The 18223-nt window shown below is 49.6% G+C and overlaps 1 protein-coding gene across 1 annotated transcript; it reads right to left on the bottom strand.

The window, feature by feature from the left end:
• Positions 1-256: 256 nt before the first annotated feature.
• KIF17 (kinesin family member 17) lies at positions 257-17095 on the bottom strand. The gene is given in 14 exon segments (XM_075721648.1): positions 257-359; positions 361-659; positions 790-854; positions 1122-1380; positions 2287-2518; positions 4586-4710; positions 4840-4928; positions 6617-6776; positions 7452-7549; positions 8623-9075; positions 12343-12532; positions 15046-15147; positions 15553-15699; positions 16865-17095. Coding segments are annotated over 14 exon segments (2553 nt in total).
• Between the last annotated feature and the right edge of the window lie 1128 nt (positions 17096-18223).

Below are 18223 nucleotides of genomic sequence, written 5' to 3'. Positions count from 1 at the left end.
AGGAGGGAGGGAAGATGGCGGCGGGGCCGGGGCGGCCGGCGGCGGGTACCCAAGTAAAAGCCCTCAAAATGGCGGTGCCAGACTGGTTTATTGCAGTGGGGGAGCGGGGTACAGGGCTCAATAGAACACGGTGAGGGCGAGCTCTCCCTCTGTCCCTCCTGTTCCTCGCCCCGGTGTGGAGCGAGAGCGTTTTGGTGCAAAACCACAAGATATTCGGCGTCTTCCTGCGTTGCCGGAAAGCCCAAGGGTGGCGGAGTCAGAGGGGGCGGCTGTTGGAGCCGGCTTTGCCCTTCTTGCGCCTGGCGCTGAGGGTCGGCGGGGCGAAGGCGAGGGCCTGCAGGCGGAAGGGCCGGGGTGGAAGGGGCGGCGGTGGGCATCCCTCCTCGCAGGAGGCCAAAAACGGGCCTCGTCCTGCGGAAAATCCCTGCTGAGGTCAAGGGAGCCGAGCCAAAAAAGCGCTCCCTCAAAAAAAAAAAAAAAAAAAAAAAAGGAAAATGGAGGTGAAGGCTGGCGATATAGGGGAAAAAGCGGGTTTTACCTCGGTCCTCGCTTGGGTCGGGGTGGAGGATCCGGCTGGCTCGTGTGGATCGGAAGTAGTTGCTGGCGAGGGTCTCGCTGTCGCTCCTGTCCAGCACCAGCTTGTAGCGGTCTTCCTCGGGCTGGAAGCGGAAAACGCACAGAAAACACCATCAGCAGCACCGGGCTCTGCGTTAGCCCGTGGGTTACTGCTTAGAAATAGGGCAAAAATTGGTAAAATGCGATAGAAAAGGGAGGAGAGATGCAGCGTACCGTTAGCGCTCTGCTCTCGGCTGAAGGGCTCTTGCGGGCAGGTTTGGGCTGTGGCAGGGCTGGAACTGCTGGGAGAAAAGATGTTGTTAAGGGGTCGTCGTCTCTAAAATAATTAACGCTCTCCTGACTGCGCTCCCCAATCCCCAACGCCGCTCCGGTCACTAGGCTTGCAGGGATTCCCCAAGGAATCTGTCCCACACATCACGTTAGATGATTTTATTATTCAGGCTCTCTGCACGCAGAGGATTTTACAAGCGAGCGCAGCCCAAATGTGATCTGCCGATCCCGGATGCAGCCACGCGCCGGCGGCGCCATGCAGACACTGCTCTTACCTGCGGGCAGGTGGGTTTTTTGAATGACAGGCTCTGGAATTTTCCAGCAGCCAGTTTCCTCATCCCAGACAGATTCACGCTTGATCTTCTCCAAATTGCTGTAGTTGCAGTCGCGCCGGATGAGGGACTGCACCTGATCCAGCAGCTGCTGGAAGAGCATCAGGTCCCGCTCCAGGCGGCGGATGGTGCCAAGGTAATCAATCTTTTCCAGCTCAAACTCCGACTGCAGATCTTTGATCTCGGTCTCGGCAGCGCGCAGCTGGGATATAAAACTAAAATAAGTCGTTGGGATTATAAAGGAGAGGGACTGCTAGTTGCTGTGAGTACAGGAATTTGTCAGGCAGAGATGGAAAGACACGCACAAAAGCTTCAGCATTTGAGAGGATTTCTAATTTATAACTAAGATGAGATTTGTGTGGAGAGATTATTCTGCGTCCGTTTTAATGAAAGATTTCTTGTGTTCCTCCCAAGTGCTGAGCCTCTGAATAGACCTTAAGTTAATCTTACTAGCGTGGTCTGCGTCCAGTGCTAAGGAACTCTTGGGAGTTCCTAATTTCCACGGGAAAGGTGCAATATTTCTTTGATAACCTAGAGGCAGAAATAAAGCAAGTTCTTAACGTGCAGATTTAGGACTGCACACACAGAGATTTTTTTTTTTTTTTTTTTTTAAGCTCCTCTGATTCTGCCTCATCGGAGAAAAACTGATTTCCAAGTGTGCTGAAAATTTAAGAGCAGTGCTTTTATAATTTTTTTTTTTTCCCCCTCACAGAAAACTTTTCACAGTGTCATTTCTTCCAGGAAAAGGGAGTAATTTCTCCCACTAGAGGGAGTCGCATCCTCTCCCAACACCAGCCACGCTCCCCAGCCAGTGTGCTGCACGGTGAGGAGACCCACCTTGAAATCAGGTGAGGTTTTGGATTTCAACAACTTAATTCACCACCCCGAGGGCTGCTGTGTCCGATATTTCATCAAAACGCACGCAAACAACCTTACAGGTACTAATGCAGGCACACCTATGAAATATTTCAAGCAGCCAGAGTCATTCTCTAAATGTACCAACCTAAAACACCTCCTTAACCATAAAAAAAAAAGGGGGGGGGGGGTATGCAGAGGAGGAAAGAGATGGTCCCTAAATCTTCAGCAGGGATAAGAGGGAGCTGCTCACCTTCTTCTGCACCTTCTCCAGAAGCTTGCTCTTGGCTCGAACCTCCTCCTGGATAGAGTCGTAGACGTTAAGCAGAACCCAGTCGCTGCTGTCCTCATTTGATTGCTGCAGCGCGGCCGCCAGCTGCATCCTCCGCTCGTCTGCATATTTTTTCCGGTGTTTGTGCTTTTCTTTGAGGTCCTTGTTTTTGGCCTGTTCCCCCCCTACCACCTGGCATTCAAGCATCCGCAGCCTGGAAAAGGCAAACGCTTCTCTTAGCTCCGCAGTGCAAAGCACCGGCTGCATAAGTGTGGAGGAACGACGTTTGGGAAGATACGGTACAGAAAACAAGTGATTTCGGACGAGATTTGCTGCCCTGAGTAATCACAGCAAATTCCACTTCTATTAACGCTTTCTGTCATAGATAATCCTGTGGACCCAAGGCAAAGTGCGTGTTATTCTGGGCACCCTTGTCAACAAGTATGCCCAGAAATCTGTATCTACGCTCACAGAATTCTTTTTAAAAACCCTGTTTTGTGGAATTTATATTTCAATTCTTATTTCTTGTTTCAAAAGACTCTCAAGGCGAGCACAAAATGTGCCGAAATTACACAAAAAAATATTTTAAATGACGGATACGGGAATGATAACGGCTGGAAGCCACGGTACAATTTCTTTTTTGGGGCAGTATCGGCCAGGGTTGATGACTTGGTCGATCTCAGCGTTTCTGCTTGAGCGCTGGCACAGACCCGTAGTTGAAATCAAGCTCGTCTCATGTCCACGCCGCGCCACCCTGTACACTCCGACACAGAAATAAAGCCGTGCTCCAGAGCCGTTCTCTTTGTCTGCACGGGGATCTGCAGCAGAGCAGATAGCTCAGGCTGGCCAGCGCTGGCTCAGATTGGAGAAAATCCCACTGCTGATAAAACCTGCGCTGATAATAGCCTCTTAATTATCTTCAAACCCATCTGAAAGAGCTCATTCTCCACCAGAGATGACCTGCTATTCTACTGTACCGCACTTGCCAAGTAGCCTTCGGTTTTGTTTGCTTAATGTGCACTTGAATCCTTGCTCTGCTGAGTGAGTGTTGGAGATCTCACAGCGTCCTGACGTGTAAAGCTTTTAACGGGCAGCTTTGAAAATCCCCACGTCTGCAGAACCAAACCCTCCCGCCTAATCTGCAGAGAACTTTTGATTTTAACAATGGAATTGGAAGAGCATTTTTCACTTGTTTGTCACAAAAAGGAATGCTGCAATAGGACTAGTAAGATTTGACACATAGTCAAAACGAATGGTTTCTCCGGAGACCTCTCCATTAATAGACAGAATTGCCCGCAAATTACAGACTGCTATTCTGGATTTCTTAATAGCTCATTTTTCAGCTGGGAGAGGCCCGACAGAGCAAGCGTGTGCCACAGGAGCTCGTGGTAAAGCTGAAAGACTGGTTAAAACACACAAGACTTTTCAGAATCAAACTCCGTCATCTACAATATAACTTACGTTGAGCATTTCTAATTTTATAATTCCAAGCAATGGAGCAAAAGAGAGAAATCGGCGGAATTTGCTTAAAGTGTGTATTTCTGAAACAGCCCAGGCAGCTCTCACATCTCAGCCCTGTGCTCCAGGCCCTGCGTCTAATGCTCCCCCTAAAATGTGATTATTGGGAAATTCTGATGTCAGTTCTGGCTGACGCCTTGCAAACATTGTCAGATGCGCGAGTTAGAGGCAAAAGTGACCTCGGTGACAAGGGAGAGTTGTGGAGGACGTGCTCTCGTCCATCCACACGCACAGCGAGCAGCAGGAAGGCCTGCTGCCTGACTTGTACTTATACAAGAGGGCGCTCAGTGCCCTTCAAAAACCTTTTTTAAGAGGAAAAGGAGGCTGCCTCCATAACCTGTTTGGGCACTTAAGCTCTGTCAGCCACTGCCAGACTTGACTTTATAAACTCCTCATGAATTACACCTGCAAAAAGCCAGAGGAGGAAGAGACTTGCATGCTTACAGCTCTAGGCAGGATTTGTTATCAGGAAAGCACACTTTTTTGCATCCATATCTGCTAACGCAGACCTCCCCAGATTTTTCTCTCATAATTCTGGCACTTGTCATCATCAAACACCATGGCTAACAGCTCCTTATCTGCCCAAATAGGACAAAGTTCATTTTGGGGTAAAGAATACGCATCTGCCTAGTTTTGTGCTGCGCTGAACTCACAGCTGAAGCCCGACAGTTGTAATATCATGGAAGAACAGGGTTGCTTCTTGCCTGTGTGTGTTTTAAGCGATGCACAAGAGGCAGTTAGCAGGAGCAGCATTGTCACTGACCTGGCGAGCACCTGCTGCTGGTCTGCAGGTGTGGAAATCCCCTCAGCAGCAACGGCCACCTCTGCTCCAGCACTTCCCCTGCTCACGCTGCCAGCGTCTTGGACGGTCTGAGGCGCTGCTGGGTGCTGAGGACAAGAGAAAAACCAAAGGCTGCAGCTCTGAAGAGAAGCAGTACGAGTACTAGGACAGGCGAAGCACAATGCTACCCACTCGGGTTTGTTCAGCCCAGGGGGGTAAAGTAGCCTGAAGGGTACCTGGGCTGATGTTGGTTCTTCGTCTGCTGCAGCGACAGAGTCTTCAGGCAAAGGTGTCTTGTCAGGAGTAGTTTCAGTCCTCGTGGCAGCTGAAGAGTAAAAGAGGAAATTCCCACAATGTCAGTAATGAGCTCTGTGAAACTAGAGTGTAAATCTGTGAAAACATCACACAAAGCCTTCACCAAAAGCTAAGAACTGTGTCTGGAAGGAAAAGGTCTGTTATTTACTTTCTTACGCTGGTCAGCAAAAGCCATCAAAGACCTCGAGGGCACATCACGTAAGGAATGCAGGTTTTACAGGGTTGGGAGAGCCTGGGTCCTCGCATTCACACACAAATAATCTATTTCAGAAGCTGGGGGGGTGCACATTTGTAATCGGGGGGGGGGGGGGGGTGTGTGGGAAAGAACCTCTCACCTTAGAAAGTGATAGCATCAAAAATGAAGAATATAGGTTCAAGGATTAATATTGGACAACAAGTGCTGTACAAGCACATTGCAAAACATGCTCTGAGGCACTGCGGAAGTATAAATGAAAAGCAGTAATGAAGAGGATAGCTGGCAACAATTTATAGGTATGCAAGAGGAATATCCACCCTCCAGCAAAGCGATGGTGTTGATAATCCACCGGGAGACCGAGGGCTGCATCGCATTTGCACGCGACAGAAGAGACTGCCGCAGCCACCCTCGTCTCGGGCGCGTGCGTAGCGCAAAGCCAATTGGCTCAAGACGGAGCAGTGCCTGCCGAGACCAGTCACCTCTGCAGCCCAAACCTCCGCTCCAGGGAAACGCCGTGCTAAGTCGGAAGAAGCTCACAAAAATCACGTATCATCGCCTCAAGGCTGACAGGGTAGGGCCAGGCTGGTCCCGACAGGGAAAAGAAGTCAGGGAAATACTGATGAGGGCAATACCCTCATTTTGACGAGGTACAGATCTTTTTGGTCACCTGTCTACGAGCTTCCAGAGATCATGAAATGAGGAAGGATAGTATTTCCATCTTGATGGTTAAAACAATAGAAGAGCGTGGATTTCAAGGGGTTCCATGGTAATAGTTTATAGCTCTGTAATCTTGTAGTCCCAGGATGCTTATAACCTAAGAATACAAAACTCTGAATGTTCTGCTAAGAATGCAGAGTAACATCTTGCTTACCTGCATGTTGTCTTTGCCAAGTACTTGGCATCACAGAGAATCGGGCTGAAGTAGCTGTGGGGATTTGAGAGTTCTCACATATTTCTACATATTTGGGGTTTTTTCCCCTTTTCTTTTCACATCCTTCTTAGAACTAATGACACGCTCATTTCCTGGAGGGGGGTGGTGTTTTTGTCAGATTCTTGTCTTTCCCTGCAACACGCTGTATGCTCACCCAGGGAAGGGGTTGAGTCCCCATCCCTGGAGGTATTTAAAAGGCGTGTAGGCGCGGCACTTAGGGATATGATTTAGTGGTGGACTTGGCAGTGCTAGGTTTATGGTTGGACTCGATGATCTTAAAGGCCTTTTCCAACCTAAACGATTCTATGATTCTCAATAGGGAAGAGGGCAAAGCTGGGACAGAGGGTCTCACCAACAGCCCAGGAGAGCCAGAGTTGCCGCTCCTGCTGTCGATAAGGGAGGGCTGAGAGCAGGGAATGCTGTTGCTGCCAGGCAGCACTTGCTGCAGTAGCAGTTGCTGCCACAAATCTGACTTTGCAAAACCAGTCTGTTGCTGCTCACGCCTAAAGCCAACCCCCCAGCGCATTAACAGCATCAGGGAACCTTCGGCCTTGCGCCGCACGCCCTCCACCTGCTTCGTCCGCACCTTCCTTCCTGAGGTTCTCCTCGAGAGCAGACAGCTTGAGATCGTAGTGATTCCTCAGGCTACTGATGTCCTCCTCGAGGTGGGCACGGGACGCCTGCTCCGCTTCATAGCTGGCCTTTAGCTGGGCCAGCCTCTCTTCGTACTCCTGGAAGGCACAGCAGACAGCCTGACGCAACAGCCCTGCAACCGTACGCGAGGTCGCATCTGGGTCCATTCTAGGCCACATCTTATGTCCACCCCAATAAAACTTTACCGCCCCGTATTCACTGACTTTTTCTGTGACTCAGGTTGACATGGGATTGATGGAAGGTGACTAGTTAGCCCCAGAAACCGCTGTCTTGGGCGGATGTGGTGCCCTGGAAGGAGCTTTGTAAAGAGCAAGGACAGAGTTTTATTTCCTTCTGGCCCCCAACTCCTCATTCTTCCTCCTGGCTCCATATCCCCTCTTTTATCTTCATCCTTATACTGTTCCTAACATCTCTGACTATTGCTTTCCTCTTGCCTATTTCTCCCTCCTAAGACAGGAGGAATCTAAGTTTCACATGTAGTTTCCTCTTCTTGTTATATGTACTTCAAAAATTCTTCTTGGGAATCCATTCCAATTCATCTCCAGAGCGGTGGGAACGATGCTGAGAGAAAGTGTCACTGTAAATAAGGCCTCCATCAACACACGTTGGGAGAAGCCCAAGGACCAAAAAATAGGAAGAGAAGTGTTCTGAAAAGGCTGAACCATGCAGCCCTACACCGTATTTGTAACGGTTATTATAAAAACCCACAAGCCTTAGTCAAAGGCGCTATGGGATACCCCTTCCTGACTTACTTCTCTGATCAGCTGCTTCTCTGCTTCAAGATCTAACTCGGGTTTGAGGGGGGGAGCTGGCTTTGCTTCCAGGTGAGCCATCTCAGTGGGTAGGAGCCCTACAAAGCAAAGCAGAAATAAAAATCACTGACAATTACTGGGTGGGATTGTCTGTAGAATGCCTGGAAACAGAACAAAGAACCTGGCTGCCAGCAAAGAACGTCGCAATCCACGCGCTCCTTTAAACTGCACTCGTGTGGCAGCATCTGTGCTGCCAAAACGCCCACTGGCCTGGGACTCCATAGGTGTGGGGAGAGAAGGAGTCAGCGCTGAGCAGAGGGGGAGAGGTTTAAGCTTCAGGTATATGAAAGCGAGTATAAATCTAATCTCTTTCACAGAATAACAGGAGACTTGTTTCCAGGGCTATGCTAACAGATTTGGAAGATAAAAGACTCTGGGAAGGAGATGAAAGGCACAAGGAAATTGCCTTCTTTCTTCACAGCTGTTTCTGAAAGGTGGCAGAAATCGAGGTGGGGGGAATCTTACAGCCTTGCTACTCTGCTGGAAGTTGCCCCTTTTTTAGGGGATAATTCTCAAAAGGTGATCAGCTCCCTAACGACTGCTCTTACCCATCGGTCCCCACATTTGCTGTTCCTACTTCATAGCAAAGAGCGAAGCTGCTGAGGCTGGGCTGAATCCTCAAAGAGAGGACAAGGCTGCTCTCCATAAGCAACGCCATCAGCAGGGCAAAACTTCTCTCGTAGTGTCAAAAATTCACAGTGTAGGAGAACAGAGGACAAATGCTAAATTTGAAAACATATATTTAATAAAAGAATTTTACATTATTATTTCTTTAGCAGCTCATTTTTGCTCTCCCAGCTGAAACCCCTGTTCTGTGACTGACCAAATTCTAGCCAGAATGACAAAGAACCACCAAGGATTTGAATCACATCAGCATTTTCTAACAGAATTTGTCATTATTGAAAATACTGGATAACTGTGATGGTCTTTACCAGTGGAATAAGGTCAATTTGGCAACCGTGAATGCAAAGTCCATTACCAGAATGGACACCTCTTCCTCCAACAGGTAAGGGGCAGGTTGAGGTTAAATCCAGTGAGCATTTTACGTGTAAAAACGTCTTTTTTTCTGTCAAAGATAAAACACCTCTGGAGCCACTAAGGGCTCTCCTACCTGAAGAGTTACTCGCGCTCATCTGTTCAGCTAGAATGGCCTTCAGCTTCTTAATCTCCTCCTGATACTCCCTCAGCAGAGCATCCTTGGGGTCCTCGTTGATACAGGGCTTGTTCTTGATGTTCTTCGCTCGATTAGCATAGCGTAAAGTACTGAGGCTTTCATCGTAGTTGTTATCAGCCGGAGATAAGCACGCTACCATCAGCGTCTTGGTGTTCCCTCCGAGGGAGTCTTGCAGCAGCCTGGTCAGCTTGGAGTCTCGGTAGGGGATGTGCTTACACCGGCCGTCAACCAGGGCCGAGATGACATTGCCCAGAGCTGAGAGGGAGAGGTTGATTTTGGTGGCCTCTTTCAGCCGCTCACCCGTGGCTCCAGTTTTTGACTGTCTCTCGCTTCCTGCCAGATCCACTAAATTGAGTTTTGCGGCCCTAAGGTGATCCTGCCCTCGCTCATCTGCGAGAAAATAATTCCGGGTTAGGCTCTTCTTAAGAGGAAGCATCTTAACAGTCAAGAAACAGGACCCTCTTGGCATCATGTTCCACTTCAAGCCCTGTTCTTTGCCTGCATTTGGGCCCTGACTCCTTTAAGTAAATAAACACCTATTTAATCTTAGAACTACACATTTCGGTGCTTTCCTGAACGAGATCCTGCACAGTAAGAATTCATACCGGTTCTTACTCTCCTTGTGAGCTCTGAACACGCACACCCCCTCCACCTATTTCCACACTGTTCAGAATTTCACGCAAAGCCCTCTGCAAGTAACAAGGTCAGACCATGAGTTTATACTCCTCAGATTGTTTCAAGAAGTTAAATAATGCCTGACAGTTGGGGAGAAAGAAGGGAACTCCCAAACTACAGCTTTTCTCAAGACTGGAGTCCAACCTACTCTAATCAATGGATGTATTCAAGAAGTTTCTTGCTGTGCTTCAAAAGGAAAAGCACATCCTATGGGATACCATCAAGGTCCACCATCTGGCTCGAATGTTCAAGAAGCCCAGCAGATCTCCCCTCTCGCCCAGACAACTGTAAAACTGCGCCGTGACTCAGCACACAGGCATGCTCGGCAGCATCTGTTCCTCCTCAACTCATGACATTCTCGGTGAGAAAGTAAAATGAAGGAACGCAGGCGAGAAACAGGAAAACTGCAAGAAATCGGGACCGCGCTCAGCCCGAACCACCTGGATGAGGAGCTGGATCTCAGCGAGTGAGGAGTCAGGCCCATCTGATGGTGCCATTCCCATCATACCGCTTTAAGGCAAGAGAATATGTGAGCTGAAGTTAACTGCTAGCTCCCCAGCTACCTGGATGCACACCTCACACATATAATATCTGCTTCCTGACCTGCGTTTTGAGGCCGGATTAACGTGATGATACAAATCCCCCGTGACTAAGAGAGCGCGCATTCGGTTGCTTTAGGAACCCCGCGGTTTTGCTGGCTACGTAGCTTTCCCAGCTTCATGCAGAGCAAAGAGTTGGACACATATTCCCAAATCACAGACTGCTGTCCTAAGCGCTGGACTGCACTCTTGGATGTCCACATCCCAATCATCCCTCACGATTACAACCCAAGTTCAAGGGAAGAGCGCCTTTAGTGCTCCAAGCAAAAAGAACATCGAGGTTTTAACCAAGTCTGCCCTTGTCCAGACAGAAATCTACAAAATCTAGCCTTCAATTTAGTCAGAGTTAAGCTTTGCAGCTGTGGCCAATACCTAAACATGAGCAATGAATAATACCGTGCATGGGGGAAAGTGAAAAGTTCACAGGTAAACAAAAAAATCTAAAATCTATTGCCCTAGGATATTCCCCCTGTTCCAGCAACAGATTTTTAGCTGTGGAACTTAACGTTTGCTGCAGAGCAAACTTGTTGTTTCACTCCAGATTTTTCTGGCGTGTCAAGACATGGGAGAATCAGGGAGGAAAAAAAAACCCAGATGGAGCTTAAATAGAGCACCCTCTCACTATCCTGTCTGAGAGCAGAGGTGGGTGGACAGTCACAAAAAGGAAGTTTTCTAACCCTTTCCCTCTTTCCCCCAGTTTACGTAAACACTGACAGGCAATTAAAAAGTTGTTTTGGTGTCTGCCAGTCCTTTTACCAGGGAGGCTGTTTGTTTCAATCGAGGAGCTTAGCGGTTTAGTTTCCATGGTGTAATAAGGTCCCCAGACTCTCGCTAAAATGCCCGCAGCAGCCCGGAAGTCTTGCCTGTCGAACTCCCATACAGCCCATCGGCCAGTGCTCGTGGCATAAGCACCTGCCAAATCTACGTCTTTCTCATTAACAAATCAATCCCTAAGCACAACGTAAAGGAATAAAACATCTGCTACTCCAAATACAGTAAAAATACCGATGGTAGCTTGCATGTTTCGTACCTCTGCAGCCAGAGAGCCTGGTATTTGCCATATAATCTTGTTCCTGAATCTAAATTGTTAAAGAGTGGCTTTAGTCCACATAACTGCAAAGAGATCCTTTAAAACATCAACTCCCAGTAAATTATAATTTACTACAGGCTCAACTGGAAAATAAATTTGAACTTCCCCATGCACCACTTCATGAAGTCTAAAGATGACAACATACATGCCAACTTCATTAACTATTTCAACTCATGATTACCATAGTAGAACCATCCAGTTACAGGGATTGTGCCAGAACCCTCAACTTTCTCCTCAAATATTCCAGCTCTCTTCCATTTAACTGCCAAAACCGCAAGTTTCCCCACCTGCCATTCTGTTCCATGTAACAAGTTTTCAAAGCTTTAAATCAGAGACATTGTTTCAGGCTAGATCAAGGGCCCTGCACCCAGCTGGAACACAAAAGAGGAGAGTAAATACTTCTTTTTCCTTGTTAGGATTAAAGCTGGGATTTTACAGACCCGCATAATGCAAAGATTAGCATCCACCGGCTGTGCCAACTGAGAAATTCCAAAAATCCCACACGCACCATAGAGGAAAATGAGGTACTGTCACCAACATCTGGAACCACAATTTAGGAAGACATTGTGTAACTTCCCCCTTGGTGGAAACAGCTGAAGAAAACGAAGCCAAGCTGTTCACAGCCTCAGCCGGGGTCAAGGACTGGACAGAATATAGGAGATTAATTCCTTTCTTAGTCCCAGAAAAAACCCTTTCGAGGTCCACGTTCAGACCCAGCGAGGCAGCTTTATCAGCTAGAGAAACACCAGTGGAAATGAGACGCTCGAGAAAGGCAAATTAGTCATTAAAACATTATTAAGGGATTCTTTTATTCCATCTGAAAACCCAGATTAGCTGTTTGCTTAAAAGATGTGCCCCGCGTGCTCAATGAAGGAGTCGTTGGGTGAAATGATCTGACTTGCATTGTAAAGGAGATCAGACAGGACAGATAACGACATACGTTTCTCCAGGCTGTACAATGTATGAACTCCAAGCCATTGTACGGGCTGTGAAATTTAAACCTTTATTTCCAGCAAAGGGTGCTAAGAAGATAAAGAAATGGAAGGAGAATTAAGTATGTTCCCAGTTCGAGTGTAAGACATTTCTCTCCCAAGGGGTAATCGAGGGGAAAAAAGCCTTTGAGTACTCAGCCATTTCACACTGTGAAGAATGTCCGTGACAGGGCACACTTCTCATTTCTGTTGGATCTAAAATCGTTTAGGACCTACGTTTTGCTGTGGGGTGACTGGTCAGACCGCACAGATTTTGCGCTCTGCTAGGCCCAGGCCTAACGCAGGACATCCAGCTACCTACCTACGGTGCAGATTTCCATACTGACAGTAAAGATGGAGTGGGAGCGGGAAGAATCCTTATTCATGAGGGTGTAACCCACCGCTCGGTTTCTCCAGCCCGTCTCCATGATCCGCTCGCACTGGACCACGCTATGCACTGTGTGCAGGGAGAGCCCCTTCACGTACACCCCTTTCTCTGGGTGCTCCTTCAGCTGCAAACAGGGACAACGCAAGACAGGTTAGAACAAGACGCACCGAGACGGCGGGGAGGCACGCTGGAAAACTATCTGGAAGCTTGAGGGCTACGCGAGTTTTGCATGTGGAGAAATTAAACTGCGGTAAGGCAAAACAGTATCTGGCTGCCGCCAAAAAACTTTAGTATTGCTGAAGCAGGCATAAAGCCACACAAAAGAGGGAACCACCTTCATGGCTCTGCAGGCAAAAGAATTAAAGTTAAAAATTTGCTGATTGATGCAGACATCTCCCAGGCCACAAGAAACCTGCGCTGAGCCGCCTTCTCCCTCCCCTATTATTAAGCTGCATATTTTAAAATAAGAACTGAAATGGTTTTCACCTATTATGGCGAAGGCTCTAATACCTCTTCAGTCATAGGGAGTTTTTTAAAAATCAAAGCACAGATTGAATAGTCACCGATATTGTTACCGGTGCTTGGCTGAACCCCTCTGCGCTGAGAGGGCGGCTTGATCTCCCTGACAAAATTCCCAAAGTCACACCCATCACGCACAGGCAGACCGTAATAATTTTTCTCCAGATTAGTTCATTTTTAAGATGCTCTAAAATCCTATTCAGGCACCTGGATAGATACAAAGTGTTAAATACCCAACGGCATCTTTTCAGCAATTATCAATCACGCAGAAGAGAAATTTCATACAGTGTGCTAATAAACGATTGAAATGTTCAAAATCTGAACGATCCATCAAACCTACCTAAAAAATACAAAACAATCGAGAGATCCCTGCACTCCTACACCAGCCCCCTCAAGCTCCCTCCACACTGGGAATTTTAAAAGAGCTGCATTCATTTTCAACAGCTATGTTACGCCCCACGTCTGCCGAGTTCATAACCAAAACTCTATCTTTATCGTGTCAGCTGGGATATCAAGATATGGCTGTCACGACTCAGTGTCACGGAGTGACAGACACTGCCTTTGTCAGTGTGACTTCCAAAGAAGGTCTTGAGATACTTGAGCGATGCATGCACCACATGAAGCAATGTAAAAATAGAGTGTTTGCTTTTAAAATATCTGCACAAACGGAGCAGAACTGGCTGAAAACTAAACTAGGCAGGATTTAGCCTTGTTCTGAAGCCGTGACTGCCAGGGTGAATCCAGTTACAGAATCCCAGCCAGACTGTGCCTGTGCTACAGGAGAACCCTGCGGCTGGCCCGGCTGGATCTGAGGGTGCTGCAGAGTCCCCAGGGAACACCCAACCAAGGACACGGCTGTCGTTAACTCCACGACAGACCGAGGGGGGCATTTTCCTCGCAGAGCACCGTAAAACCGGCTCTTCACAGGGTTTCGTGCCGCGGGAGGCGACTGTGGGCTTCAGAGTCACCAAAGTCACTGATGCTGAAAGGCAAAGGAACAAACAGAAATGGGATTTTGGAGGAGAGCCGGAGGACATGGAACAAAGCGGTAGGTCCGCCCGGGCTTTCGGTCTCCGCAGGACGTGCCTCCCTTAATTACTCGGTGGAGGCAGCAACAGGCAGCGGCTGTCACCGGTGTGATGGTGTTACCCTGGAAACTGTTCTGCCCAACTCCTGCCCTCCCAGTGCCAACCGCAGTCGTCATGGAAACCGGTGTCACTGCTGATGTGGAACAAAAGGATGGGAAACTGCGGCAAGCGCCTTCCGAAACAGCGAGTCCCCTTCTCCCACCCCTCGCTCTCCACACGCACACGCTAAGCACGCTCGGAAAGTGGAGCGGAGAGGGTTTTGCCTCCCTGAAAGCCAGGAGCCTGTTAAAAAAAATCTGCCCCGTAAGGCAGTTTGGGTCTGTCACCATCTCGGCATGTCTGTGCGGCAGATGGTGCTAGTGCCTTGTTTTTCTGCACAAGGCCAGTCCTGCAGGGAAGTAAATTAGCACAGGAGATTTGCAGCTTCCCCCAGGAATACATGAAAAAAGATCCGCAAAGCCACCAAGAGGTAAATTTTATAAGAGATCAGCCCCCTGATTAGGATTTCAGGAAAGTTTACCTTCCTGTGTTCCTGGCAACCGTCCGCCTTCCCCACGCGTTCCCATGGGGAGTAATATCTGCTCTGTCCCCTCCAAAAAGAATCGGCCTTTTTTGGTTTAGACAGGTGATGAGATCATCCGCAGCTACACTGGATCAGATTAAACATTTATAAGGCACAGAATCCTCCTGCCTTAGAGACAGCCATGAGATGAAGAGGATTAGGAAGAAATTGCCCCATGAGCACTCTATTCCATCCTCGTCCAGTAATGATTTTCACACAGCTTTGACTAAACTACCGGCCGCTGTCGAGCGGGACACGTGGGACTGGATCCTGTTCCTTCTGCCACTAAACTTTCACTAAAGCCCCTCAAAATCTCCTCTTGGCTTCCATATTCATGACCATATCTTCATATTCTGGCGTTCAGCTTCTGACAGAGCGTATGATCGCACTTCTGCGAGGCATTCACGCTAACACTTATCTGAGCAAATTAAAGCACTTCCTAATTAAGACCCATTGACTCCGCCTCACCTCCAACTTCTGCTTGGTATCAGCTCCTAGAAGGTCTCGTATGTCTTCGTTGTAAATCTCCAGGTAGGAAGCTCTCACCAAGAACTTGGCATTTTCAGCACACTGCACAAAACAGGAACAAATTTCGGGTAAGGTTCTCAAAATGAAGGCGAGTAGGCAGCCCACGTAGATCCTCAATGCCAGCCGGGTGCCTACCTCCCATCGGCACTTCACCAAATCTCTCCTGGCGTTCCCCGGTATAACTACTCAACACGCTCACTATAGGGACTTTCGGTCCTTAAACATCTCAGATGCAAGTCCATAAAGTCAGCAGAGATGAGGGTGCAGTGCATCTGACTATATGCAGGCCTCAGCTTTAGGATGAGAGGCAGCATACCGAAAAGCCTGTCCCCATTCTTGCTCCCAAGCGCCATCGGCACTCAGTCCTTAGGGCACGACACAAAAATCACCTTCCTCAATATCACACCACCTTACAACAGGATCTCTTTCACATCCTGACACACCTACCTGCACGCTCTCAAAAATGTGTTCAAATGCCCTGGGTATTATGCCTTTCTGTGTAGAAGGATCCACGATTCCCTGCATGGTGAATGACTTCCCGCTGCCAGTCTGGCCGTAGGCAAATATGGTGCCGTTGTAGCCTTCGGTGACACCCTGGAAACGGAGGAAAAAAAAAATAAAAAAGCCATTATCCTCACCCTTCGCATAACCAGAAGTACGTTGTCCAGATTCAATCCCACCTCGTAAAAGGTATTTTAAAGGAAGAGCTAGAAGTAAACATCAAACAAGTGCTTGACCTTCAAATGCCATCAGAGTACAATAATAATAAAAGAATGCATTCTGCTAGCATATAAATTGATGGTTTTCTCTCAAAAATGGAAAATTGCAGGTGTTGAAAAGTGGAAGGGCAGCTGAGAACGCTTCAAAGACCAGAATATTTTTGCCATAGGGCAGAAAACTCTTGTGAAACCCAGAGAGACAACTAGAATTCTAGTTGGCTGTAGGGTGGCCAAAAGGACAGTCTCTAGCTTAGAATAATTTTCTCTTGGAAAGCTGGCTGAAAGAAGGCCTCACTTTGATTTCAGAGAAGCATGGCAGGAACAGAAGATATTTGGATTTCTTAAGGTTTAAATAAAATAATTAACCTATTAATCTAACAATCTACTGTTTCAATCCCTGATTGTTCTCAGGATCAGGAACTTCCATCTTAAAAATATCACTAGCCGTTTTATCCCTCTTTCTTCTTCTAACAAGATTGGGGCTTTTGGGCAGGGGTTGGGGTTTTTTTTTTTGCTTAACTGGTTCCTTTCCCACCCTAGCTCTTTGCTGTGCTGATGTGTTAACAAGGAAACAATCAAATCCCCTTTCATTTTGCTAGTCTAAAACAGGCTGAGGTTCCCTGTCTTCTCTAAGCTTTCTCACTCAACACTAAAAATGTCCCTAAAATCATCAGGAGTCTTGTTTGTCCCCCTTCTCCTCACATGGCCTTCCACTGCAGTTTCTGTCCAGCTACCAGGCCTGCTCAGGGGGGTTCATCTTTCATATAAACGTCCACCTAAAACAATTAAATGGAATTCTATCCTCAGTGCCCCGCTGGCTGCTGAAAGTTTTGTTTCTTCCCAATTTCCTAGCCTAGCACCGGGACACTGTTTTGCCCTTCTGCACCCCAGGGTTGCGGCTAAGCCGCTTGAAACGGCGGACAGGGCTGTTCTGTCCCTAAATCGGTTCCACTTCAGGATCACGGACCCACGTAAAACTCCTCAGCCCACGTCCCAGGCTACGTGCCGGCTGTGCTTGGCTTGCTTCGGGCACCACTCACCTCCACGAGCGGGTAGGCGATCTCGTTGTAGATCTGCTCCGTGTTGTGCTCCTGGTAGTACGCCCCGTCGAAGGTGAACTGCTTCGGGGGCTCGCCGGCGGCGGCGGGGTTTTGGAGGAAGCACTGACCCCGCACGCTCTCCATCCTGACGACCGCCTTGCAGCCCAGAGCCTTCTCACGCTCGTTCATGGGCCGGCAGCGCACGATCACCTTCACCGCCTCCGAGGCCATTTTTCAAGGCTCAGCTCAACCCCACGGGCGCTCACTTGGCAGGGCTGGGGCGGGGGGCATCGGGGCCTGCGTAGGCCTGTGGGAAGGCGGGGGCCCGCACCCCTCGGTGGCGGGGAGCACTCACCGCTTGCTGGGGGCACTGAGGGGAAGGACCCCCCCGCAGCTTGGCAGGAGGAAGGAGAGCCCGGGGGGGGGCCGCAAAATGGCTGGAGGAGAAGGGGAGACTAAGGAGGAGGGAAGCTTGGGCAGGGGGGATGAAGGGAAAGGGGGAGACTTGGAACAGGTCTGAGGGCAGGCCGCGGGGAGGAAACCTGAGGGGAGGCTGGGGGGGGGAAGGCTGAGGGGAGGGTGGGGGGTTGGGGAAGGCTGAAGGGAGGCTGGGGGTTGGGGAAGGCTGAGGGGAGGCTGGGGGGGAGAAGGCTGAGGGGAGGCTGGGGGGAGGGGGATAGCCTGAGGGGAGGCTGTGGGGAGGGGGAAGGCTGAGGGGAGGCTGTGGGGAGGGGGATAGCCTGAGGGGAGGCTGTGGGGAGGGGGATAGCCTGAGGGGAGGCTGTGGGGAGGGGGAAGGCTGAGGGGAGGCTGGGGGGCGGGAAAGGCTGAGGGGAGGCTGGGGGGAGGGGGATAGCCTGAGGGGAGGCTGTGGGGAGGGGAAGGCTGAGGGGAGCCTGGGGGGAAGGGGATAGCCTGAGGGGAGGCTGGGGGCAGGAAAGGCTGAGGGGAGGCTGTGGGGAGGGGAAGGCTGAGGAGAGGCTGTGGGGGACAGCCTGAGGGGAGCCTGGGGGCGGGAAAGGCTGAGGGGAGGCTGTGGGGAGGGGGATAGCCTGAGGGGAGGCTGGGGAGGGGGAAGGCCGAGTGGAGGCTGGGGGCGGGAAAGGCTGTGGGGAGGGGAAGGCTGAGGGGAGGCTGTGGGGAGGGGGATAGCCTGAGGGGAGGCTGGGGAGGGGGAGGGCTGAGTGGAGGCTGGGGGCGGGAAAGGCTGTGGGGAGGCTGTGGGGAGGGGAAGGCTGAGGGGAGGCTGGGGGGAGGGGGATAGCCTGAGGGGAGGCTGTGGGGAGGGGAAGGCTGAGGGGAGCCTGGGGGGAAGGGGATAGCCTGAGGGGAGGCTGGGGGCAGGAAAGGCTGAGGGGA

The sequence above is a fragment of the Pelecanus crispus genome, chromosome 15, assembly GCF_030463565.1.
Source record: "Pelecanus crispus isolate bPelCri1 chromosome 15, bPelCri1.pri, whole genome shotgun sequence".
Classification (NCBI taxonomy): domain Eukaryota; kingdom Metazoa; phylum Chordata; class Aves; order Pelecaniformes; family Pelecanidae; genus Pelecanus; species Pelecanus crispus.
The sequence above is the reverse complement of the archived record's forward strand: the minus strand, read 5'-3'. Positions and strand labels throughout refer to the sequence as shown.